General features: G+C 42.4%; 1 protein-coding gene across 5 annotated transcripts in view; it reads right to left on the bottom strand.

The window, feature by feature from the left end:
• The window catches only part of ATP11A (ATPase phospholipid transporting 11A), a 118,882-nt gene extending 117,695 nt beyond the window's left edge, over positions 1-1,187 (bottom strand). For 3 of the 5 annotated variants that reach the window (XM_071430635.1, XM_071430636.1, XM_071430637.1), the window contains exon 1: positions 787-1,187. In XM_071430635.1, coding sequence (XP_071286736.1) covers positions 787-825 — 39 coding nt within the window. In that variant the 5' untranslated portion in view covers positions 826-1,187. The remainder of the gene's footprint in view (positions 1-786) is intronic. The other 2 variants (XM_071430638.1, XM_071430639.1) reach the window with 1 other exon arrangement.
• Positions 1,188-25,267: the final 24,080 nt, after the last annotated feature.

The following is a 25,267-nucleotide window of genomic DNA, read 5'->3' as shown; positions in this document are numbered from 1 at the left end:
AATTACTTCTATGCCCAAAAGCAGGAATTTGCCATGTCCTAGTACAAGGTCCCCATGCCTTGTACAACCCCACACTTACAGGCATCCTGCTAATCTACTTAAACCATTATCCTGAGCACTTATTAGGGTTGCATGGAACTGGAGCAGCACTCACTGACGCACTTGAGCCTACACTTGGACCCCACTCTAACGCGCTGCCCAGTTGCTCTCTCGGGCGATGCGGATGGGTTTTCACACGCTGACCAACAAGCCACATCTGCCCTCTTTCCCCGAAGCACCCTCAAGTCTGACGTGTTTGAATCTTACTACGCACACCTAAAAAAACTTGGGACCGTTCCGACCATTCGTCAGTATACTTAAACTGGACAATTCCACAAAAAAAAAAAAGTCGCTTGACAGAAACAATATAGGGAAGAGAATGGTAATAAACAAACCAAAAGAAAACATATTAAAAAAAAAAGCAGCTGGAGAGCGGGAGGTTTTATTTGCCCTGCCAACTACGTATCGCAGTAGCCTGTGAATTACAGCGCTCTGAACTCAGGTCAAGGCGCTGAGGTTCAGCGAAGGACAGTCCCGTGGGGCGGGCGGGCTGCGGGGAGCGCACGGCACCCGCCGCCGCTGCATCCCCGTTTGCACCGGGCATCACGTGCGGCGGCCCCGAGGCTCCCCGGCCGCCGAGCCGGTCACGGGACCGCCCAACTCCTGACCGAGCCCTTCCTGCGAGCCCGGGGCCACGGCGGGGGCTGCCGCCCGCGCCCGGGGTGGAGCGGCACCGGCGGTACTCACGTATCGGCTCACGAGGGTCCGCAGGAGGCTGCAATCCATGGCGGGCGGGCGGCTCAGGACGGCGCCGCCGAGTGCTCGCCGGTGCCGCCGGGCTCCCTGGCTCGCCTCCTCACTCGCCACATGCAGAGAGCCGCGCTTGCCCCGCCGGACCCGCTGTGACGCCGGCCCGGCGCTCGCCGCCGGTCCCCGGCTATGCCATGTGCTCGCCGCCGCCGCTGCGGCGCGTCGCCCCGCGGCCCCGCATGCCCCGCATGCCCCCCGTCGCTGCCGCTGTCGCTACCGCCACTGGAGTCCCGCCGAGGGCAGGCGGGGGGGACTGCGCTGCCGGCGAAGCTCTCCCTCTCCCGCCCCCGCCCGCTGCGCTCTGCCCGCCGCGCGCGCCGCCCAGGGCTTTATCCGGCGGGCGGGGCCGGGGCCGCCCCCGCGCCGCTCCCCCCGCCCTTCCCCGCTCCCGGCGCGCGCGCGCGGGCCCGCCTGGTACCGGCCCGGCCCCCGCCCGGCGCGCGCCGCTCTGATCGCGCCGGGCGGCCCCGGCGGCGCGCACGTCACGCGCGGCGGGCGCGCGCGCCGGCGGCCGTGCCCGCTCCCCGTCCCCGCTCCCCGTCCCCGCTCCCCGTCCCGTCCCGTCCCGCCCCGCGCGCGGCTCCCGGAGCGGCCGGTACCGGCTCCGGGCGGGGGGAGGCGGGAAACCTGCCCGTGCCTGGGAATGGGCTGGGAACACTGGAGTGAGCCAGTGCATTGTACTGGGAGCACCGGAGGGAGTGAAACTGGGCGGGAAGGGAAAGCACAGGGAGAAGCCAGAGAGTAGCATTGGGAGCACTGGTGGAGAGCGAGGGAGCGGCACTGGGGTAGTGGGAGTGGCACTGGGGGCGCTGAGGGTAGCCACGAAGCGATACTGGAAGAACTGGGATGGCATGAGAGCACGGAATGGAAACCAGGAATGATGCTGGGAGCGAACTGGGAACACTAAGGGGAGTTAGTGAATGATGCTGGGAGTACTCGTAACTGTAGAATGGATTGGGTTGGATTGGAAGGGACCTTAAAGATGGATCTCATTCCAACCCCTCCGCTATGGACACGGGGACGTGGGGGGACGGGGGTGGAGCCGGGAAATGTTGCTGGGGCCACTAGGGCGAGTCGGGAAATGACACTGGGACTACTGGGAGGAAACTGGGAGCAGTGGAGGGAGCCGATGAACGATACTGGGCGGGCACGGGAGCGCTGCGGAGCGACAGGCAGGGCCAGTGGGTGCTCCCTGCGCCCCGCCTTCACCTGCGCCGCCCCGGGCAGCGGGGAGCGGCCGCCGCGCCCTTCCGGGGCGGGGGTGCCCGCGGCAGGACGGCGCCGACCCCCGCCCGCCCCGGCGCCTCCCGGGGACGCTGCCCCGCCGCGCCTCCTCCCGCTCGGCCGCGGGACCGAGCTGTGCTGGAGGCGAGCCCCGCTCCGGCCCCGGGGGCGGCAGCGCTGGGGCGCGGAGCCCGGGGCTGACAGCCGGGACCGGCCCCGCTTGCAGAGCGCGGCAGGAGCAGATTAGGAAACCTCTGTGCGGTACAACGCACACATCATAGCCCTGCTGAGCCCGCAAACTGTAGAAACTACTTGGGGATAGGTAAAGGGAGAAGCAGAACTCGGCAAAAAATGCACACGAAGGAGAAGTAGAAGCGTATCATTATTCCTTTTTTTTTTTTTTTCTCTAGATGCCTAAGACAACACCTTTTAGGTATTTAGGCCTTTGTTTTCTTCAGCTGTTGTTTGTTCATGCCATTCATACCGAGGAACTCACTCAAGTTAGCAGGAATTTTGTACGCAGTCTCAGATTACAACTTCATATAAAACAAAGGCTCTAAACCAAATACTCTCTCAATAACTAAATGAAACTTACTAATTTTATAAAAATCAATCTTTTACTAAAAAAGTCGATTTTAACAAAATCAGAATTGTATGCTTATGAAAATCCGTTCCTTTCTTTGGCAGCAATCACATAAGCTGTCCCTTATTGTCTAGTTCACAGCTGAAACAATGAAGTTTTTGCTTATTTTGGCTTTTGTCTTGTCACAATTACATAGCTCTCTGGGCACCATCAAGTATTTTACCACAAAGAACGCACAAATTTCTAGTACAACAAACACATAGAAAAAATAGAAACTGAACTATTTGAGATCATTACATAAATACTAACAGAAAGAACATATGACTGTTTCTTTACAGGTCACCTTTAATGTAGGTGCATTTTATAAATTCAGCAGTTTTTATTGCTGGTTAGATTGCAAAATGTATCGTTTAATGCACACTAAGTGCAGTGTGGTCAAACTAATGTTGCTGTTAAAACTCTAAAGGGACGTTGGTCTAAACCCCAATTTTCATCTTGGTTGCGACTAATAATTTATATTTATTTTGCAGCACCTCCCATTTTCATGCTCCTATTTACAGACCTAACACTTCTGTGACATAGGTTTCTGTACTTGCCTTTCAGCTTCAAGAACTCATCACTGAAATTGAAAGGTGAAAATAAAAAAAAGATCCATTAAATAACAGGAGTTTTTCTCAAAATTAGCAATTCTGCATGAATTAACACAAAACTTCTTTATTTTCTGTTTATTTACAAGAACACTTACATATTAAAATAATAGTATGTGTGCATGTCATCAGTCTTCAGGAAACTAGTTTATTATCAAGTAAAAACTACAGAAGAACTTCATGAACATAAAGTGATAGTTTCAAAACAAACAGATTGCAAAGCTGTAACAGGAAATTGTTTCCATTTAATGTACTTCTCTGTCTAGCTATTCCAATTTCAAAGAACTTACAGAATATTCATATTTTGTAATATTTTCTCAAGTTATTCAGCTTTTATTCAAACAGTACTATTTAGTCAATCGAGTCTTTTTAATGACATTGCTTCTTGCCTGGGTTTGGAGTGAAAGCAAATTTTCAAATTATGCAGAAAGTTGCTTTCTAAAGCTTTCTTTTAATACTTTCAGTAGTTTCTTTCATCCAGGTGCCACAATCTTTTTTTTTTTTTTTCATTTCATTGAGTGTCCCTCCCTGTGTGCCATGCCCACATTACTTGGTGCACCTCACAGAGCATCTCTGAAGGGAAGGAATTTCACCTGCTGAGCTGGGAACAGTTGACAATGGTTCACTTCTGAGCATGACCATCATGGAGATATTTCTGAGCTCCTTGCTGTCTCCTCAGCTTAGGTAACCAAGGTGGGGCTGCAAGAAGCATTTTCCTCAGATCCACAGTCTGGAAGCAACTCATAGGTGTAGGTTGGCTGCATTCCCTGAGGTGAAAAGGGGACCAAAAAGCTCCTGTCCTCACTGAGTCTTTCAGTCCAGGGCAGAGGACACACAGACCCAGCCATTTCCAGGCTGCTGCTCAAGCAAAGCTGAGCCATTTTTCTGCCTTCCCTACACTGCCAGGAAAAAGAGAGAAAATGAGCACATCTGGGTTCTGGGCACATACTGAGGTGAAATCCCATCCTACATTTGTGCCCATATTTCCACAAAAGGCACCTAACTGTGCAGCCCAGAAGCCAGCACTGGTAGGACACTGAAAGCTGGCACAGGACCTTGCCAGCTGAGCTGTGGTTGTGCAGGGAGGGCTGCACAGCACATACATTTGACTTTTGGAGTGGCAAGCATCTCCAGGGTCAGTGGGCAACTGAGGAGGGTGTTGAGGTCACAGTTTTAGACTTAGGTACATCAAATCTGCCTAAGTCAGGCTTAAGGTGCCTGAGTCCTTTATTGGATCTATCCTAAAGTGACCTGCTGAAGGTCACGTTGTGACTTAGCAGTCAAGCCAAATGAGGAGCCTTGATCTTATTGGTCATGGATCTGTTCTGCCTATTATGCAATGTTTCACTTTTAAGCAATTTATTAAACTAATCATCTTTGTCTTTGAATATGCCATCACATTTATTTCACTCCTCATTTCTCATTTTAAAAATTCCTAAAATTACCTGTATGCTGTATTTTCTAAATTTCTTATGTCTTTTCTGACTGCAGATTTGACGTCCTATTCCATTGCTCTCTGTTTCTCCTACCTATTCTTCTGATTGATTCCTTGTGATCTGTTACTGGCCTTTCAGGATTTTCCTACCTTCCCAGCTGAATTACCACATTCTCTAGATATTACTACTTAACACAGAATCTCACACCTCTTCTGATTTACTTACTGTGTCAGTACAGCTCTGCTTGAAACATCCCACTCATTATATAATAGCATTAGAAATCAAGGTGAATATGTTAGTGTGCAATAGATGTACTTTTCTTATGTACAGATGTATCTTCTGTTACTTTTAAACCCTTATTAAGTCTCTCCATTTCATCATTGCAGTGAAAATGTTGAGACTGGTCCAAGGGCAGCAGCTCACTACATACTGGATTCTCTTCTTGAGGCAGTAATAGATATTTTGCAGTTTAGTCCACCTTGATTTTGGAAGGTGGGAAGGCAGGATTTAAAGCTGGGCTCCAATAATGTGCCACAGTTCTCACAAGCATGCTGGTGATACAATATAAATGGGTAACATGGTAGACATCAGAAATTTTTGTTCTAGATTTTAGTTTAACATCTGTTTAGGCTCCTGCTTCCTACTATGGTAGTGACTATTTACCTCTAGTAGTTCTGGCCAAAGTTACTAAATACTTCTTGGAAAAACTGTGTGTAGGTGATAAGAGATAACTCGGGCATGTGTGAGAATAGTGTGAGGAGTGGGGAATGGCAGAGATTGAAAAGCTGTTAATTGTATGCAGCTTACCTGCTTGAGAAACTGGTATGTGCTCTGAGTGAAATTGTTTATCCTGCAGTGTTCCTGGCTTTTCCCCTATATCACTTTGTAATTGTGTCTCTCCATCTATTATATTTCTGAAAAATTAATGAAAAGAACAATTTCTCATTTTTGGGTCACCATATATTTAAACTAGTAAATTGGTACTAAAAAGAGAAATTATTCCCTCAATGAACAGATGTTTATGTTTTGATCTACTGAAATAATATTTTTTCAGATCCTTCTAAATATTGTTTGTGAAAACAGATACCAACAATAATTCTGAAATATGCTTTATGTTAAAAACATTTCACAGCCTGGAGTTTGTGACAGATGTACTTCATTTGAAGAATATAATTAACAGTTACAATGGTATTCTGACAACTTACCTGCCCAGGACAGATAACAAATTGAAGGTAAAGACAAAGCAAGTAAAATGACCAGCATCAAACTGCTCTGATAATGATTTTAGTAGAAGTAGAGTAGCCCAAAGGACAGAGGGAGACTCAAAAAAGTGCTGGACATTGAAGATCACTTCACTCTTGCTTGACTTTGTTTGTCTAGATCTTTTTTTTTTGTTTGTTTTTCCAGAAAACACGTATGTGAAAAAGAGACACATTTCTGGCTCTTTGACCTATCTGTTTCTAACCTCTGGCAATAATGCATAACTTCTCTTCTAAAACCTAAATGCACTGTCATTGTGACAACATATAATTCCCAAATTCCCACATCCTTGCTAACAAAGGTGACCTTTGTTAAATTGTTTCTTAACAAAATCCTCTAAAAGAACAGAGGGTTCTAAACAGATGCAATCAAACAAATGCACATCAGTTGAAATAATTTGACTGCCATCTTCTGCCAGCTCAGGCAGTCAACTGCAGTTACAACCAAGATTTGTTCATCTGCTTTACCTGATGCAAGAGATCCAGTCCCTGGCTGCTGCAAAGTTACCCTCTTCATCAGGAAAGGCACAGGAATATCTTACTATTCCTGAGACAGAGCAGTCACATGGACCATTTGGAAGACTTGCCCCATCACTGTGGAACTGTATGAAACTCATTAAGAGGAAGCCCAGCCTCCAGCAGAGGAAGCTTCTCCTGGGATGAAATGCTGTTGGCTGCTATGGTTACTAATGTGATTTGCCATTTACTTCCTTGTTCACTCACCTGCTTTCTCATTCAAACACCACGCACAAGTACCTCCAGAGATATTTGTTGTTGGAATAGTGACAAACCTCATTAGTGGCAGCCATGCGCAATCAAAGAAGAAAAAGATACAAGTGATCAGCAAATAAACAGAAGAAAGGAAAGTGCTGGAATCTATGGGTATTGTGAATAATATTCTGTCCTTGCTGCTTTGTGAACTTTGTGTTCTCTTCACTTTGGATTTGCATTAATGTTAGTCTTGCCTTATGTCTCTATTTTACACCTCAGTGCTTCGATCCAGCAGAAGCTCCCCACAGTCAGACTCCTGTGACTGTAGAGCTGAGTGCAGCATCAGGATTTAGAGGAGCAAAATACTGTGGTCTATTTTTGGTATCTTAAAGGGACAAGCACATTATTTTGCTATTTTATTTTGGTAGCACTTCACAGGTCTTCCCAAAGGTGTTCCCACCTTTACATACATTTTTTTCACCTTTTACACTTTTCTGTTCAGACAGTCCAACTGTATAGTAGTCCTACACTATGAAACTGTCAAATTGCAAATAAATTGCATGTCTTGAGGCTATTTCCCCCTGCCCTCCTACCCAAGTATCAAGAAAAAAAAAAGATAACTTTTTTTAAAGTGTGAAAATTCCTGTCATTTTCCATGGTAATTACCAGATAGACCAGGTACTACTAATATTTATCAGAACGCACTTCCAGGTTAGAAAATACTTTTTTGAAAATACTTTAAGGCCATAAAAGCAAGCAGCTGATCCTCCAAAAGGGTAGTAAATAATTATAATAACAATAATAACAATAATAACAATATCACTTTCTGACTACTTTAATGTCATCTGTAAAATTACTTTTGTTTTGATGTAGCATTCAATCGAAGCTGGAAGAAATCGTTTAGTGGCTTGCTCTTTCCCACCAAATAAGGCACTAAATATAGCAATATCAGCATTCTGGGCTTCAAAAAAAGCTGTGGTTCAGGTTTCTCAAGAATATCTGCTTTTTCTCCTGACTGTGTTCAATTTGTTTTATAACTGTTTATTTAGGAAGCATGAGTAACTGCAAATCAATACATAAAGTACCAGAAATATTAAACATTACAAAAATGAGCTTTTCACTTAGATAATAATGATGCAGTCATACAGTCATCAGAATTTCCAGTTTGAGAGTTACTGCTAGCTGGAGGACAAATTCTTAAGAAAGGGACACAGCACTGCAGCCTAGGGCATTCTGACTTGTCCCACGGCCCATGTACCTTTGTATCATTCTCTCTTCCCTTCCCTTTTTGTTATTCTTGGAAGCTGCATGCTCAAAGGCCGGGAGTGGACACGGTGGTGGAGTGGTGGTGGCAGGAGAATGTCCAAAACAGTCCTTTCTTCACCCCTTCATGCCTCCTGATGACCCCCCCAGGCAGTAGGGATGGAAGTAGGATGTCTGCAGTCCATTATTTTTCCTGTAGGTAAATCCCAGGTGACAGTGACACAGACTGCACCTCTTTCATTTCCATTGACCAAAAAGCATCAGCATTTCCTCTCAGATTAGCAAAAATACTAAGTATTCCAATATATATTTTCAAAGTAATTTTTGGCCATGTGTTCAGTATTAATGGTCTATACATGGTTTTTTCATCTGCTTGTAGCAAGTATCAAAAGTGCTTTTATGGTGACAGCTTCTTCAATTGAGAAATAGTTCTTTAAGATGCTGCTAAAAGTAAGTTTTCCCTTACTGCAGCTCTGTCTCATCTCCTTGAGCACTGCAGAGGCTGAGCATGATGAGCATTTGGTGGACTGGGAATCTTGCTGTGAGGGAACATAGTGGGATTTAGCATTTTGTAGATGGATTCAATGAAGTGTGTGAGATCCCCGAAGCTTTCAACCATGACAACATTCAATTCCATTATGTCACTTGCTGTGAAATGTGTAATGGCCACAGCCATTGCTCTTTTTTTTCATGTAAGAGTTTGCCTGTAATTTTAATATAGTTGCTGTTACAAGTTTGTTCCAATTGACATTTATATATTAAGAAAAATTGCTTTAGTTAAGCAGGTAATAATTCCAGGAAGAATGTTTCCTCCTGACAGAGATGTATTATCACAAACCTTTACATCTTTACCAAAGGGCTCATAAAGATATAAATTAGTTGCATAAAAGAGCAAAAGTAAAAATTATATTAGCATTTTCATTGTCTTATCTTTCCAGAACATAGCCTATTATATTGTAAAATACCTCTATATTATATGTAATTACAGAAGTTTCAATTCCATATTCTCCTTTAACATTCCACACATTTAAATCCTCTAGAGGGAAGCAGGAAAGGGAGCCACACTTTTATAGAGACTGGTATTCTCTGTGGACAGATGTATAAATTGGCAAATTTGACTCTGGTCTGCGTAAGTTTTGTAAGCATGACAAAATTTCTGTAGCTTGCTGAGTGTGGAGGCAGATTTTGGTGACTATGAAAGTAGCTTGCCCACTGACACTGTGTGCTTTTGCTCTACTACAAGTTTGGTTTTTTTCTGTGTCTTTATTTCATGTAATGGCCATAAGGATTGTATGCTGCACAGAAAAGGAGTAATAAACAATAGTGATGGCATCCGTGCCTTGTCCTGATGCTTCCCAAAGCTGTCAGTTCTGAAAGGAAGCTCACCTGACTTACATCAGAGTAGGAAGGAAAGGGAATCAACACCTACACAGGGTAAAAAGGCTGGTGGGGAAAAGATTTTATCAAGAGTCTGTAGTTTGCAAAGCAGCAGTCTTTTCTGAGATGTTCAGTCTGTGCACACTGAGGTGGCTTGTTCTGAGGAAGCTCATGTTTCCATGTAAGTGGTCCCAAGTTCTGGTCAGGCAAATCAAAGCTCTTCCTGGCTTTGTGTTCTCACCTGAAAAGCCTGTTTGCTGGAGTAGGCTGTCCTGGCAAGGGACATCAGTTACCACCTTGTCAACAGGTCCAGCCTCTGCTGGACCCAGGCACAAGCTGCTGACAGAGGGTTTGACTGACTTTCTAGTGTCCAGAAATGTGGGACAGAAAAAAATATCCTTAGCTGGGAATTAATCCAGGGAACCAATGTTTAGTAGTAGTGAACTTACAGTGGAGATGGATAATATACCAGAAACCATTTAAGAGGTGTCTCGGTCTCTCTGCAAGCCTCTCAAAGCCCCTGGGCCAGTCCCGAGTCGGCAGACACCGGGGGGTTCAGCCCCGACACGGCCGACAGCAGGGAGACACTGTCTGTGTGTGCCCCGAGGGTACTGAGGGCACCTGGGCTGGCAGGGAGACACTGTCTGTGTGTGCCCCGAGGGTACTGAGGGCACCTGGGCTGGCAGGGAGACACTGTCTGTGTGTGCCCCGAGGGTACTGAGGGCACCTGGGCTGGGGGGAGACACTCTCTGTGTGTGCCCCGAGGGTGCTGAGGGCACCTGGGCTGGGGGGAGACACTGTCTGTGTGTGCCCCGAGGGTACTGAGGGCACCTGGGCTGACAGGGAGACACTGTCTGTGTGTGCCCTGAGGGTGCTGAGGGCACCTGGGCTGGCAGGGAGACACTGTCTGTGTGTGCCCCGAGGGTACTGAGGGCACCTGGGCTGGCAGGGAGACACTGTCTGTGTGTGCCCCGAGGGTGCTGAGGGCACCTGGGCTGGCAGGGAGACACTGTCTGTGTGTGCCCCGAGGGTACTGAGGGCACCTGGGCTGACAGCAGGGAGACACTGTCTGTGTGTGCCCCGAGGGTGCTGAGGGCACCTGGGCTGGTTGCCTTCGCTGCAACAGAGACAGCAGAGACATCGGTAGAAGAGAAAGGGCCGACTCTTAGCAGGGGTTAACCCAAGGTTTTATTAGGAGTCCCGAAGGAGCTCCTGCACCTCAGGGGGCTCCTGCCGAGAGCCCCGGGAGATGTGCCAAGGTCACATTTAAAGGGAGGTGGAAACCAAAAGTAGATAACATTTTACCAACCAATGAGTGACCTTAAGGGATGGATGCTGGGGGATAGACATATAGGACAGCGTATGGGGCAAGGCTTGGGGGGCTGACCCCTGGCCTCTGGCTAATCACTCGACGACTTGGACAGAAACTTCTGGATGGAGGGGATGGGATGCTGAGTGATTGACAGAGAGCCAGGATGGGGGTTTGGGGATGATCTCATCCTGGGAGAGGAATTACACAGGTAAAGGGAGGGGGGTACAGTCTGGGATAAACCATTTGGGAAAAATATGGGAATACAAAACAAAACTACTTCAAAGTATTACAAAATATAAAAACGCACTACAACAAAGAGGGATCTATGAGTAGTAAGTTAACTACTAGGAGTAAGTGCCACCAACACTATTTGGTACTCTATAAATAGACATGACTACTAGGGCAGTCCTGCAGCAGCCATTCAGTGTTGACTGATTTTAAGACAGTTAAGGCTACTGTTGCTTTGCCCCATTTTGATGCTACAGGTTCTGCAAAGCTGGCTGGTGCTGGAAAGGAAGGGCCAAAAATATGTGACAAGTGCATGGTTGGGATCTTCTACAACTAATGCTTTAATATCCCCAGGTGAAAGGAGAGAATAAAAACTGACCTTTTGAGTATGCCTCTTCCCTTTGCTTCCTAAAATAATTGTTTACTGCCTAAAATTAGGCCACCATTACAAATGATCTTCAGTGTTACTGCAGAAAGATCAATATGCTGAATTTTCCTATAGATGGAGATGGAGCTGTGATTCAAAGCCACATAAAGCAGGAGTTCTGTCCCAAGTGGCACAGGCCTGCCCTGATACATCTGAACTGGGGAGTGCATGTGCCTGTGTGACATTTTTAGAATGAGTCCTATAATGGGAATTGATTTATAGCTGGATAGGGGAGAGTTTGTTTGTTTTCATCGTGCTGTTGAAATTGAGTTCTACAATTAGCAACTACTTTGCCTCCTCTATACTGAGAAGCACATGAGCAAAGAGGAATTTCAATTTTTTGCCTTAGTTTTCCATATTGCTTAGAGAGGGGAGTAAGGGAAATGTCAGTTTTTCCACTCTTCCCCTGCTATGCCCTTCCTCCCGCTTTGGAAAGAGAAGGTGGCTCGGGTTAATCATCAAAGGCAAGATATTAAGAGCCCAGTAAAGGGAGAAGAGATTTATGAAGGCTTCCATGCTTTAAGGTCATGAGTCAGGGATTCATTCCTTGAAATACTTAGCCCTTAGACTGCCTTCCCATCTTTGCTTGCTACTGTGCAGTTCCATTGACATTGGTGGGCTGGCACGTGGCTAACAGATGAATTTGCTCCTAATGACCATCACACTGAATCAATCTGAATGGCTTCTTGCATTTCTGTAGAGCTCGTTTGAGCTTGAGGGGTGGTGACAGTGAAGACAGAAACAAAGTCTTATGAAAACATTTGACCAAGTCTTGGGCAACTGCTAGCCAGAAAGAAGAGAGATGAGGGAAAGAGAGTAGAGACCAAAGGTGGGTAGCTCTTATCAATTAATTTCTGACATAATTATTTATAAATATGTACATGGCCACATGCACACAAACTCCTTTTTTCTGTTTAACAGCATGACTACAGTGAGGCCTTTTAGTAGCAGTCACTGTATACACACACACACACACACACACACAGAGAGTAATACAAAATCATGGTACCTTTCTAATAATGGATAGCATTTCTAATATGATACATTACATATTTGTATATATAGCACATACACAGGATGATGCAATGCAGATATGTATGAATTACACTCTTTGTAGAGATGAACTTGCTGCTAAAAAAGAATTGGAATACAGAAGCTGAAACTGCATTACTACAGTGTATTACATATCCCTTAAGTGTTACAGTTATGGGACATAAAAGCTAATTTTAGTCAAGAAGCAGCATATGTTGTCTGAGTTCCATGAGTAGATTGCTGCCAGTATGCTTTATGCTAGTGAGCCTAAAGAGAATTTGGATGGTCCCATTACAGCTCTGTAGTTTTAGAAAAGCTCTTAATGGCACTGAAACCCTGGATAATAAAAGCATTTGTTAAGTCATAGACTTTCTATTCAGTCTCATACCCAGCGAGCAAAAGAAGGCTGTGGGAATACTATGTTACACTCAGAAAAATTTTAAAAGCAAACAAACAACATTTTATCTCACAATTGTGCATCTGCTGGTATCAGGATATATTTAGCTGTGTTTATGCAGCAAGTAAACAGGTAATGGGACTTCAATGAGAATCATTGATGGGATTTTTTTTAAGAAACTTTATTTTACAGTGAAAGCCTTGTTGGGCATTTTTTACTGCATGAAATTGGAAACTGCTTGAAATATGAGTATTGACTTGGTTTATTCCTGTGTTTATCACATAAACAAAATGCTATAAAATAACTTTACTAAATAATGCAAGAAAATAACATTTGGTAATAAAACTCATCTTCAAAGACCTACAGAACTACTGAGGTGCTGCATATGCATATAATGTTTTAGAAATGCACTAGAAAGCCTTGTCTAGAAGCCTGGATGTTTATTTAATATTAATTGGTGGAAAAATATGAAAGAGTAGATAGTGAGATCTCCCCCCACTTCCATTACACATTCATGGTGCTCTTATTCCAATACACAAACATTACTTGAAATAGATACTACTTATTGCAGCCTTTACTCAAGTATTCTTTTTGCTGAGAAGAACATAATTGTGCTTCCTTTTTGCCCAGCAATTTTCCTTTTGTGATATAATGATATGGTTCTGCATAGTGTCCTGCACTGTACAGGGTCTCCAGGTGTTTCAGTCACTGCTGACAAAACCTGTCTCTTTTTTATACAGCCTCTTATGTTGGTCAGGAAAAGGTGAAGACAATGAACTTTCTGCCATGACTAAGGTTAAAAAAGTGCTTTCTGATGAAACATCCTTTCCTTTTTCAATAAGCCTAAATGTTACTCTTCCTATGCTGATAGGCTGCCAAGGCTTTTATTAAAAGCTGGAAAATTTGGCATGTTTTCCCCTTAGACCTGAGTGGATTGCTCATACATCTGATGCAGGCACATATGAGGCAATTGATTCATCGTGCTTGAGGTTTTTGTGCCCTTGACATTTATATCTTAAAAATCAAAGCAGCCTGGAACTGCACAGCACATTGCAAACAGGAGGAGTATCCCTGCAGCCTTCAGCTACTTAGCATTGGTTCCCTGGTAAGGAGTGTAGCAAGTAGCTGTAAAGCAGCATAATAGTGCTCTTTTCACTAAGATGTCATATTTAGAACCCTGAATGTGTGTTCTTTGTAATAAGTAGGTATCAACAATATAATAATTTGATGTCTGTAACACTTGCATTACTTTTGTTGTGATTTGAATCCAGGGCAGGATTCAGCACCAGCCTGACAAGGGTGAGGTAGGGGGCTCCAGTTGTAGCAGCTACAGAATATACCCAATACCATGCTAATTATTTTTTAGCTTCTGTTCAACAGGTGAAGAAATTTTTAGACTGTCCTGAACTACAATGGTAGACTGAAATGGCAGGGGGAGGGGAAGTTAGGGGCAATCAGATGTGTCAAAATGGCTTGTTTCCTCTAATTCTATCCAGTAAAAGTCGTCTTTTGTATCAGCAAAATAATCTGAAATGTTAAGTAACAAGAAAGGAGATCCCAGAAATTCCTCAAAACATTATTTTGGTCCTATTTGTGGAAAAGGGCTATAAAAAAATCTGTCTCCACAGTAGACAGAGGAATGGAATAACTTTCTAGGATGCTCTTAGTGCTCACAGCTCTTAGAAGCATTACAGAGCCAGGAATGCATGCTCAATGAAACTTTTGGACAGATTTAGAGAATCACTTAGCAAATGTAAATCTCTGATGAAAGGAAACAATAAGAAGGGAAGAACAGTTTTCTGGCATCTAGGAGGCACTTCATTCCCTGGAAAAATGATTCTTTGTGTTAATATGATTTATAGGATGCCATCATGATTGATTATGCTGGAAAATCTGATACTAAAGTTGTGAAGATTCTCATGTGAAAGGAAGAGGCCAAAATGAATCTCTATATTGGGGATAATAAAAAATGCAAGAGTCAGCTCTATGATAATATTCTAGGAATACTGATGGAATTTTATTAATCCTGCATGGTGTTGCCAGTGCAGAAAGAGCATGGCTGGAAAGCTGCCCAGTGGAAAAGGACCTGGGGGTGCTGGTGGCAGCAGCTGAACATGAGCCAGCAGTGCCCAGGTGGCCAAGAAGGCCAATGGCATCCTGGCCTGGATCAGCAATAGTGATCCCAGCAGGAGCAGGGCAGGGATTGTCCCCCTGTACTCAGCACCAGTGAGGTCACACCTCAAATCCTGTGCTCAGTTCTGGCCCCCCCCCTGCAGGAAAGACACTGAGGGGCTGGAGCGTGTCCAGAGAAGGGCAACGGAGCTGGGGAAGGGTCTGGAGCACAAGGCTGGTGAGGAACATCTGAGGGAGCTGGGGTTGTTCAGCCTGGAGAAAAGGAGGCTCAGAGGGGACCTTCTCACTCTCTACAACAGCTGATAGGAGGCTGCAGCCAGGTGGGGGTCACCCTCTCCTCCAAGGCAGCCAGCGATAGGACAAGAGGAAATGGCCTCAAGTTGCACCAGGGGAGGTTTAGATTGCATATTAGAAAAAATTCCTTCACTGAAAGGGTTGTCAAGCACTGGAACAGGCTGCCCAGGGTGTTCAAAAGATGTATACAAAAGAGGTATGGATGTGGCACTTGGGACACAGCTTAGTGGGGAAGTTGGCAGTGCTGGGTTAATGGTTGGGCTCAATGATCTTAAAGGGATTTTCCAACCCAAATGCCTCTATGCCTCTGATTATTAAGGGACTGTTTTCTTCAAGGTAACATTTTGTAGTGTTTCATGTGGGGTCCACAAGTCCAGATGTACCAAACCCACAAATTTTGGTTGTGCTCCATGTATATAGTTTCAGCTATATCTGACTAAAATTAGATCATTGAATTCAGTTCAGAAATTTCTGTCTGTTCACCCAAACTACAGTGGGTGTCATGAAACGAATTTAAAAATATGCTTGTAGTACCATCAAAATGAAGGTATCTTCCCTGTTCTGCATACTACTGAAGTTTTCCTTTTTTTTTTTTTTCCCTGTAATTCAAACTTTTGTTACTTTTCGACATCATTCCTCTCTCAGTTGGGTATGATTTTATATAGTTACCAGTTTTCCATTGATATCATACAGGACAGAAAGTCTTCAAGAAAGCCAGGGTAATAATCCCTGCCTGGAATTTAATGAGATTTACATGTTCTTTTGCAGTTTGGCTTAAACAAGTAACAATTTTTAAAGTATTCTTTACCATAGCTAAATATGCCTGGTTTAAATAAATAAACCCAAAAAAACTACTAATGAAATTACTAGCCTCATTGTGGGTTAATGCTCTTCCAGTTGGTTGCTTTTCTTTGCTGGTTTCCATTGATAGGGAGGCAATTTGTTTATGTGCTAAGAAAGCTGATTATGTTTCCCAGACAGAGCAGGAGGAGGCTCTGAAAGAGGTAGGAAATGTGTGGACCAGAAGGATCCCCACATGGGAAAATACCTATGACCTGTGCAAGATCTTCATTAGTTTAAATTCTGTCTCTCTTACATACTTCCTTGCCCTCCAGTACTTATAAATGCTGAAGGTGGTGTGCACTGCTGTGTTATCATCCAAAGAAAAGGGAACTGGAGGAATGAGATACTGAGATTGAGCATGGGAACAGCAGCCTGAAGCCTAGACAGAGAGATGGAGAATCATGGACTGTAGCCAGTGAAGGCTACAGGTACTCAGGAGAGGTCACAGTTGTATTTAACCTAGCACTCTTGAGAGCCAGAATCTCTCCTTTTCTTTATCTGTTCCCTTACAGACAATTCAGAAGGAGTAATTCTGTAAATGATTGCCTGAACAAGCAGGACCAGGATCTGCTATTTCCTGCAAAGCTCCAGCATAACACAGAAGGAAACCAGACACACCTCTGCACACTAATTCAAGTCCCACTTGAAGAAATTTTTAAAGCAAATCACCTAGACACTCCACCAAGCAGAGGAGGTCTAAAGCATTTATATCCTAGCCATTGCCCTTCTGTGGCTAAGTTTATTCTGTCAGTTCATATCTAGTTAAACTATGAAAGAAAATCAAACACTGTTGCTTCAAAGGCAGAGTGAGCTTGATACTAGCTGGTATGTCAAGCCAGAATAGCTGACATGCAAATTAGGATCCAAAGCATTCATTCTTTTATGCTCAGCCAGGTGCTGGCAAGATCAAAGGGACTCCTAAAACCTTTGAATTTATTGAAGGGAAATTGGGGAATTTGGAGCTTACAGAAGGGCAGAGAGGACCCTAAGTAGCAAATACAGGCATATTTTTTCTCACCCAAATGATATCTCTTGGTCAACATTGCATTAGTGAAATTCTGAAGAATCTCTGATTGACATCTTTGATATGGTGATGAGGTCTCTTACAGTTCATCTTCAAAATTATTCAGAGTATAAAGGACTGGGATAAAAGGGCCTTTGAATACTGTAGGCCATAAGCTTTTTCCTTTGGCTGAGACTAGAAGTCCTAGGGAATCTAAATACTAAGCCTGAAAGTTCCCTTAAAGACTATTTTCTCAAATTGATAGCCCATAAAGAGAAATACCCAGGGAAGTAAGATAAATTTTTCTGATTATTTGTTTATTTTGTTATTTCTGTAATAGGATATTAGATTTTTTTAACCACCTCCTCAAGTGACATGGAGCTCAGCACAGGTATATTTTGCTTAGTTTCCTCTAAACTAACAAGATTTTCAGTCTTTTAATAAACATTGTCTTGAGCAAAAAACTTGTATCATACTCTTGGAATTTGGATTTACAAGTAGAACAGTTTCAGGAGTGAAACAGCACTAAATTTCTAACAGACCTTAAACATTAAATCCTAAAACCTTAGATGCTAAACCTCAGTGTCTTCCAGTGGGTGTTAAACAAGACAGCAATGACAAAAAGTGCTTTCTCTTCAGTATCTTGTTACAAGCACATGGGCTAAAGGATGTAATTAAAGGCTTAACCAGCATTAACACATGGTATCATACTAAAAACACGATCAAGAATGCCTTGAAATTGGCTAGCCTGCTTAGCTTTTTCTCTCTTAGCAGTGTCAACAAGAGCATCAGACCTGTTCAGCCTTGAGAAGAGACACCTGAGAGGGGACTCTGTCAGTGTCTGTCAGTGTCTGAAGGGAGGTGTCAGGGGATGGAGCCGGGCTCTGCTCACGGGTGCCAAGCAATGGGACAAGAGGCAATGGGCAAAAACCGAGGCACAGGAAGTTCCACCTGAACATGAGCAAGAACTTCCTTACTGTGTGAGGGACCATGCACTGGAGCAGCTTGCCCAGAGAGGCTGTGGAGTCTCCCTCACTGGAAATAATCAAGAACAGCCTGGATGCAATCCTGTGCCCTGTGCTCTGGGATGTCCTGCTGGAGCAGGGAGGTTGGACCAGGTGACCACTGTGATCCTTTCTAACCAGACCCATTCTGTGACTCTGTGATTCTGTAACATCAGGCTCTACTGTAGCTGCCTAAGAATAGGCTTTTACTGGAAAAATCAATAAATGGTAACCAATAGTTTTCATCCAAATCTGCATTATATAAATTCTTACATAACGTGCAGGGACTAAGAAAATATACTAGGAATTTCAACGCCTTCCTAAAATATTTGTCCCTTCTATCTATAAAAAGAAAGTTTAATAGTTCACTCTGTAATATATTTTGTCTTTCTTGTCATAAAACAGCACTGTGAGGCAGAAGTACTTTCTCCTTGCTTGCCAAAGGGATCTGAGAACACACATCTGTGGTGCATTTTGTGTGTTGTTTTATGTCTTGATTTTACTTCAGATTTTCCAAATGCAGTGTACACCATGGCATGAAATTTAGGAGTGCTATTTGACTTACATTCCAGTGTCTGCACTGTAAGAATTTTCACTAGAACAAAGTGAGCCCCTGCTGTAGTCAATGAAGGCCTAAGCACTGCAGGCAGGGAGTTCAGGGAGGCTGTCAGATGTGTTTCCCTGTGTCTATGTGCAGACATTTCCACTGTAGACACCTACTGGGGGAACCCCAAGTGCTACATAACCCCAGGTTATATCAGCAGGATATGCCGGTACCTCTGCATCCTGGATGATTCCATGACAATATCCAGCAACAGCCCTTCTCACAGACATGTCAGCCAAGGAGTGTGGGACTGGTGTGGAGTTGCAGTGGCTCTGTATCCCATGTGGCATGGACAGCTGGGCTCTGTAGGTCTCTGGAGCCCATGCAGCCTCATCCTTCAATCAAGGTGGTCATGGACCAGCTACTGAGTGAGGCAGATAGGGAACAAAAGTCTGTCAGGAAATATTCTGGCTGTTATCCCACCCTCTGTCCTATGGGATAATACAGATAAAAAGAGTATGATTCAGACCAGATCCCATGGGAGTCAGGCACTGAACTCCTGTGGGATTTTGTCTCCATGTGAATTATTAAAGGTTATAGAGAAAGTCTTTGAGGCAGAATATAAACAAACTCTGGTATGCCAAATTTTAGGCTAATGTTTTACATCTAAATAATTCATCTTGATATGTCTAAGGATTATTTTTATTTTTATTTTTTAAATAATCATATTAATATTATTATTATTATTTAATTTTCTTAAGTGCATTAATTTAAAACACTTCTATGAGATATAGAAATAAATTTGAACTGGCTGTTAACTCTTTACATCTGTTTGCATTGAACCAGAAATAACTTTGAATTCTGCCATTTTATTAAGGAGCATTGACATGTCACAAAAGAAGAGACAGAGTGGTGTTACATGTACTTTGTGCCTCTGAGGAAAGGTGCTAAACTTGCTCAGTCTAGGAAAACCAGGCAACATATTGTATGCTGGACTTAGCACAGGTAGACAGAAAGAGGGTATGCCTCTGACTCAGGTTGGGAGGGGTATGGAAACATGACTGTGATGGGATGCATGCATTCAGTGCAGTCAAGGATGACACAGGTGTTTCATGAAGTTTAGTTTATATATGTTAAATCATGAAAGGCAGATGTAAAAAAAACCTTTAGAATGTGCAGGGATGTGTAGATAGATGGTTACTTTATATAATCTGTGTTCCCCAGTGTGGCACAGCACCTTGGGCGCCTTCCCCTCTCTATTCCTAAGGGTCTCCTGTTGGCCCTTGTGGACGATGCCCTTCCTCCCAGGGTGTCCCACACACTCGGGCCTTTTCCCTTGCTGCCCCACAGGGTTGTCCCGCTGTTACTGCCACAGCCTCACCCCAGCAGGCACAGGGCTGTGGTGGTGGTGGTGGTGGCTCTCCTGAGGAGTGACCAGCAGTGCCAGACCCGTCCCTCTCCTGTCTCCTGTCTCTGCTGACCCGAGGAGACCCCAAGGGAGTGCACAGAGCAGTCAGCTCAGAGCAGTCCCTGCCCACCCTAAGCACGCTGACATTGTCCACAGCACAGCAAATGTGTTGGGCCAGGGCAGGGCCGAGGTCACCCGGGGCAGGGCCGCAGGACGGGGGGATGGCGGCAGTACCAGCTGCCCAGGGCACGGGGCTCATCGGATGATCTGCCTTCCCTCCTCTTCTCTGCTGGGGTTGGTTTTTTTCTCTTTTTCCTCCTCTCTGCTCTTCCCAAAAAGTAACACAACATGAGAAGTACTGTAAGCCACCAGCTGTGAGTAATTGCCCCTGACAACACTACTTTGTGCAGGTGACTCTGTCTCAGCATCCTCTGTGCAACAAATGTAGCCTTGGTCAGAGCTTTTTAGGCCAACATTCTTTGATCACAATGCATTTAATGATATTGATGTCGATATTAATGTTATTGATGCCATAATTATTGAGAGTGAAAAATGTTGCTTTTAAATCTCTTAAAATATTATTTTATTTTTTCCTCCTGCACCTTTACATAAAAGCATCCCTGCTCTCACAATCAAGTCTAACAGATTTTGGTACAGGAGAAAAAACTGTCTTCACTTAACTCTAGGAGCATGGACCTCCCTGTCTTCAATTATGGAAGAGATGTATTTATGGAATATGTAAAATCTGTTATTCCCTGCGTTGTTTGCCTGGCTGATATTAGAAGACAAAGTCTATCATATTTGCATTCCTGGCATTCCTTCAGAAGAAGCTGAATCCCAAATGGGTACAAACCTCCAGGGTAAGTATAGGTTAAAGCCATTTTCAAAGTAACTTCACGCTGTCGGTGCTGATTTTTCTACTTACTTAAGAAGTCAATAGATATTTAGATCACTGAAGATTGTATTTAAAATCAGTGTCATGTGGTGGAAGCTCTATAATATGCATAACAGGAAATTGCCAAAGAGTCTTAGACTAAGGCATCTTGATTTTATCTTCTATGTTAACTGTGATTTTTTTAATAGAGAATATTTATATTCTTGCTACAGGAATGTGTAATCTGGGCCATTATAAAGGCTGAAACCAACCATATTTCAGATGGATAAGGTTATTTTCCTAATATTTGAAAATTATTACATTTGAAAATATATAATGTTATATGTAATAGAGTAGAAATAATCACATCACTTGTTATATAATGTCAGCTAGTTTTGTATCTAATATCAAATACAATTATTCAATAAAGTCACATCAGTCCTGTACTATCAAATATATGCTGACATTTGAGAGAATGGTGGGGTTTTTAAGGACAAATAAACATGATTATTTGGAATATTGTTTTTAGTAAGATAAAAAGATTGAATTCCTCATCCAAGAAAATTTTTCTTTTCTAGGATATATTTTTAGAACTAGTCATTCTCATTGAAAAGACAACACAATGGCAAAGGCAACAAAAATAATACTTTTATGCAAAAATTTACGTCAATAAAATTATTCAAGTTTTTTATTTTGTCTATTACAGCTCATACACCACTGCCTAGCATAAATAATATTTCTTAGACATCTGTGTCAGTTAAAAATATCTAAGAATTATGAAAGCTATGTCAAACTGGTGAAACTTTTGGAGCCTGCTAATTCATTTAATATAATGATGCAATGATGATGGACAATTTGACTGTGCATTTTAACTAAGTACTCATTTTTACTACTAATTCATATGAATATCCATTTCAGCCTTTAAAGGAGACTACTGTGTAGAACAAAATTTCAAATATTTGCTCTACTGTAACTGTCTTTTAAGGAGATTTTTTCATCTTTCATTTTAAATTATGCTAAATGTCAGTGTATAGCTGGTATTTACCACTTCAGCCTTTTTCCCTAATATAAATTTATTTACCATTGTTTAGCTGGTATTAGCCACTTTAACTTTTTTCCCTGATATAAATTTTGTTTACCTTTGTTTTATCATACACATATATGTTGTGTACAACATATATGATGTTGTACACAATCAAGCTGCATACAATCATACAGGTTTATGATCTAGATATTTGTATGTCACATACATAAAGTTGGTTTACATCACTTCAAGTCACTCCCTGATTTAAGGCATTCTCCATATGCTGTGAGTTACTGCACCTTCATGACATCCCAGGGCAACTTTTATTTCCTTGAACTGAGAAACTTCTCCAATCTTGATCATCTTAAACAGTAACACAATCCAATAAAAATTCTGTAAATCCTTGCACCTCTTAGAGGTAAGACTGTGCTACTCCAGAATGTAATCAAGCCACAGAATCATAGGATATTTTAGGTTAGAAAAGACACTTTTAAAAGTTCATAGATTTCAACCATTAACTCAGCACTGCCAAGTTCATGACTAAACCATGTACCTAAGTGCCATATCTACATGTCCTTTAAGTGCAAGTGATTGCAAGCTTGATTTAAAGTTGAACACAAATCATGCTGGAGTTATAATAGCATACCTGCTCTATACACCTCATGTCACAGAAACATCTGTACTGGCTTTTACAATGCCTTTGAGTGAAGGTGAATAGGAAATCATAGATACAATGTAAGAGGAGGAATTAAATTAAATGTTCAAGATATAGCTCTGCTTGAAACCATTTAACACCTGCTACTAATGACAGCCACCACTAATCTTGTTAATTATTTTATATTCACATGATATGGTTCTCTTTTCCCCTCTTACACATTTTCTCTGTTTAGTACATGAATAAATCTGATTAACATAATTTGAGCACTCAAACAGCACTTTTCAGGATCAGAAGCCCTGTGCAAGAAATGTTGACTTTCTATGGCAACAGGGCCAAAAGGGGTTTTCTCTTCTTTGTTAGAACTTTTAGGTGCAAGAGTTACCATAGTAACACTTATGGTCACCTTCATTTCAGTTCAATAAATTCAGTGATGTGCATTCTGTTTGCTGATATGGAATTGTAAGACTATGAAACAACCCTGTAAAATGAATATGTGGTTGTTTTTTTTTTAAATATGGATGCTTTGCTACTCATAAATTGAGAGTTAAATCCTAGATAAAGAACTGAATTTTAAGATAAAATGATGGGCCAACTGGACCCGATTTGCACAAGTGATTAAATGTAGTTTTTCAAAGTCCAAATTATCTCCTTGAATTAATCAGTATTTGGCTAAACTTTTATCATTAGAATATAGTTTTAGAGGAAAAACAGAATGTGTTTTACCTTGTTCCTGGTACAGAGTGGACAGTGGTCTGTAAAATTGCCACATAATGTATTTTTTTCCTTTGAAATATTTTCCACACTGAGAATATTCCAAACTAAGAAGTTTTTAAAAGCATGCAGTTATGCAGATATCTATAGTGGACAGCTGGTACTTTTAACTATGTTTCTAGGTAGGAGGAGATGAGCAACAAGAAGACATCCAGCTCTTATAAAATCTTGCTGGGGTTCCACAGACTCCTGTGGAAGTTGAGAGCTAGAACCTGCAGTTCTGCTATTCCTTCAGAAAAAGGTTAAAAGTATTTAACCTGAGGAAACTCCTGCAGGTAATGACTCCCATGACAGAATTTTTCCTTTAGTGGAAAAGAACAACCTGGTCCTTTGGGGAATTTCCACCTTGTCTTACAAGTAATCTGTGCTGAGTTGACAACTTCTTTCACCACATTTACAGTAATGTTAAATAAGTTCATTCTGAAAGTGGAATTGTACTGGTGTTAAGCTGAGTTAACCTTGATGGAGTATAATATTAAAATATTGCAAATTTAGGAATTATTGTTAGCTCACGTTTTAAGACAGAAAACTAAAATCACTGGTAGATTAGAAGAACTATGCAAGATGCATTATATTTTCTTTTAGGTTCTAATAATAAAATACAGTTATTCTCACTGATAGGCTTCTTGTGAGTATTTCTAGACTGAGGTAAGTAGTTCTGAGTAATGTAACTCCCCTAGAGTAGTGTGGGTGGGTGTGTTCATGTGGCCAGGACAGGAAGGAATACATAATTCAGAAAAATATGTTGTCTTCCAAAGTACATAGGATAGATATATGTTCTTTCAAAATCCTGTCATAATAGTCATGTGAAGGTGTTCAAAATTAATTTAATGCAATATTTTTCTATCGGGTTCAGACTTGTAGAAGCTGGAGCAGGACATTTTCATTGTGTATGAGTAATTCTCATTCTAAATGAATGGAATGTGGATCAGTGTTTCCATATTAAGAAACATGTGTCTCTGCCACAGCTCATCTTTTCCATCAATAATAGATACCTGTCACCCCTGGCAGTTAAGAAATCCTAACTGGTACTGACTGTTTTCAGATGTATTTCAAAATGAGACTTAAGCAAAGGTTCTTCTGTTGGCAGTTTGAATCATTATTTGACTTTACTCAATTTGCAGATGCAAGTAGGCATGTTATAAATACACATGCATTTTTACAGCATGCTTTATTAATTCTTTAAGTTAGAGATTGTCTGTTCATATCTGTCAGAGGTAGATTTATTGGGATGGGCTACAGGACTTTTAAATCTTTTCTTCTCATAGCCTACCCCATTAGTACCATCAGCCTTCATCATGATAGTGGAAAAAAAACCTGTACATCACTTCATGGCAGTTAAATCCTATCCATTGCAGTGCCTTGATTTACTCAAATATTTTTAATTTTCAATTAAAACCTAATGGTACTTCACCCAATCTTGTCTTAGCTCTGAAAAGACAAAAGCATGACTGTAGTTTACCAGCTAAGCAGTTTGTAGGAATCCCAGAAATACATTTATATGTGCTTGACATAGTGTGTTGTTGTTTTCACTATGCTGGATGTCTTGCTCCAAGGTTATTTTCTAAAGAATTGCCAGCAAACGCAAACATACAATTAACAATCAGTTTTGCAAGCATTTTTGCTGCTCTTGGATCAACCCAGCCCTAAATCAGGGCTGTCAGTGAGCAGCAAGGGCCAAGCTGCAGAAGACAAACATCTGTAAGGACAGGAATGCAAGAGGGGACTCCAGGACACTTGTCTGTCTTAAGAGGTATTCCTTTCAGGAGGACTAGGTCACAGCAGAATTTTAATCAAACATAATGTCCCATATCCATCCTTTGCATAAGGGATAAAAACTATGCTCAAGCACATGGAGTTGGTGCAGGATTAAATGTAGACTGTGAAAGAACACGAGGTAGAGTCCCAGTGCCATAAAATGTTAAAATCAGTTAGTGTGGTATGTAGCTAGAGTCTTTGTGGCAGC

Source organism: Agelaius tricolor, unplaced genomic scaffold, assembly GCF_023055355.1.
Source record: "Agelaius tricolor isolate 1412-34295 unplaced genomic scaffold, bAgeTri1.0.p SCAF_7, whole genome shotgun sequence".
Classification (NCBI taxonomy): domain Eukaryota; kingdom Metazoa; phylum Chordata; class Aves; order Passeriformes; family Icteridae; genus Agelaius; species Agelaius tricolor.
The sequence above is the reverse complement of the archived record's forward strand: the minus strand, read 5'-3'. Positions and strand labels throughout refer to the sequence as shown.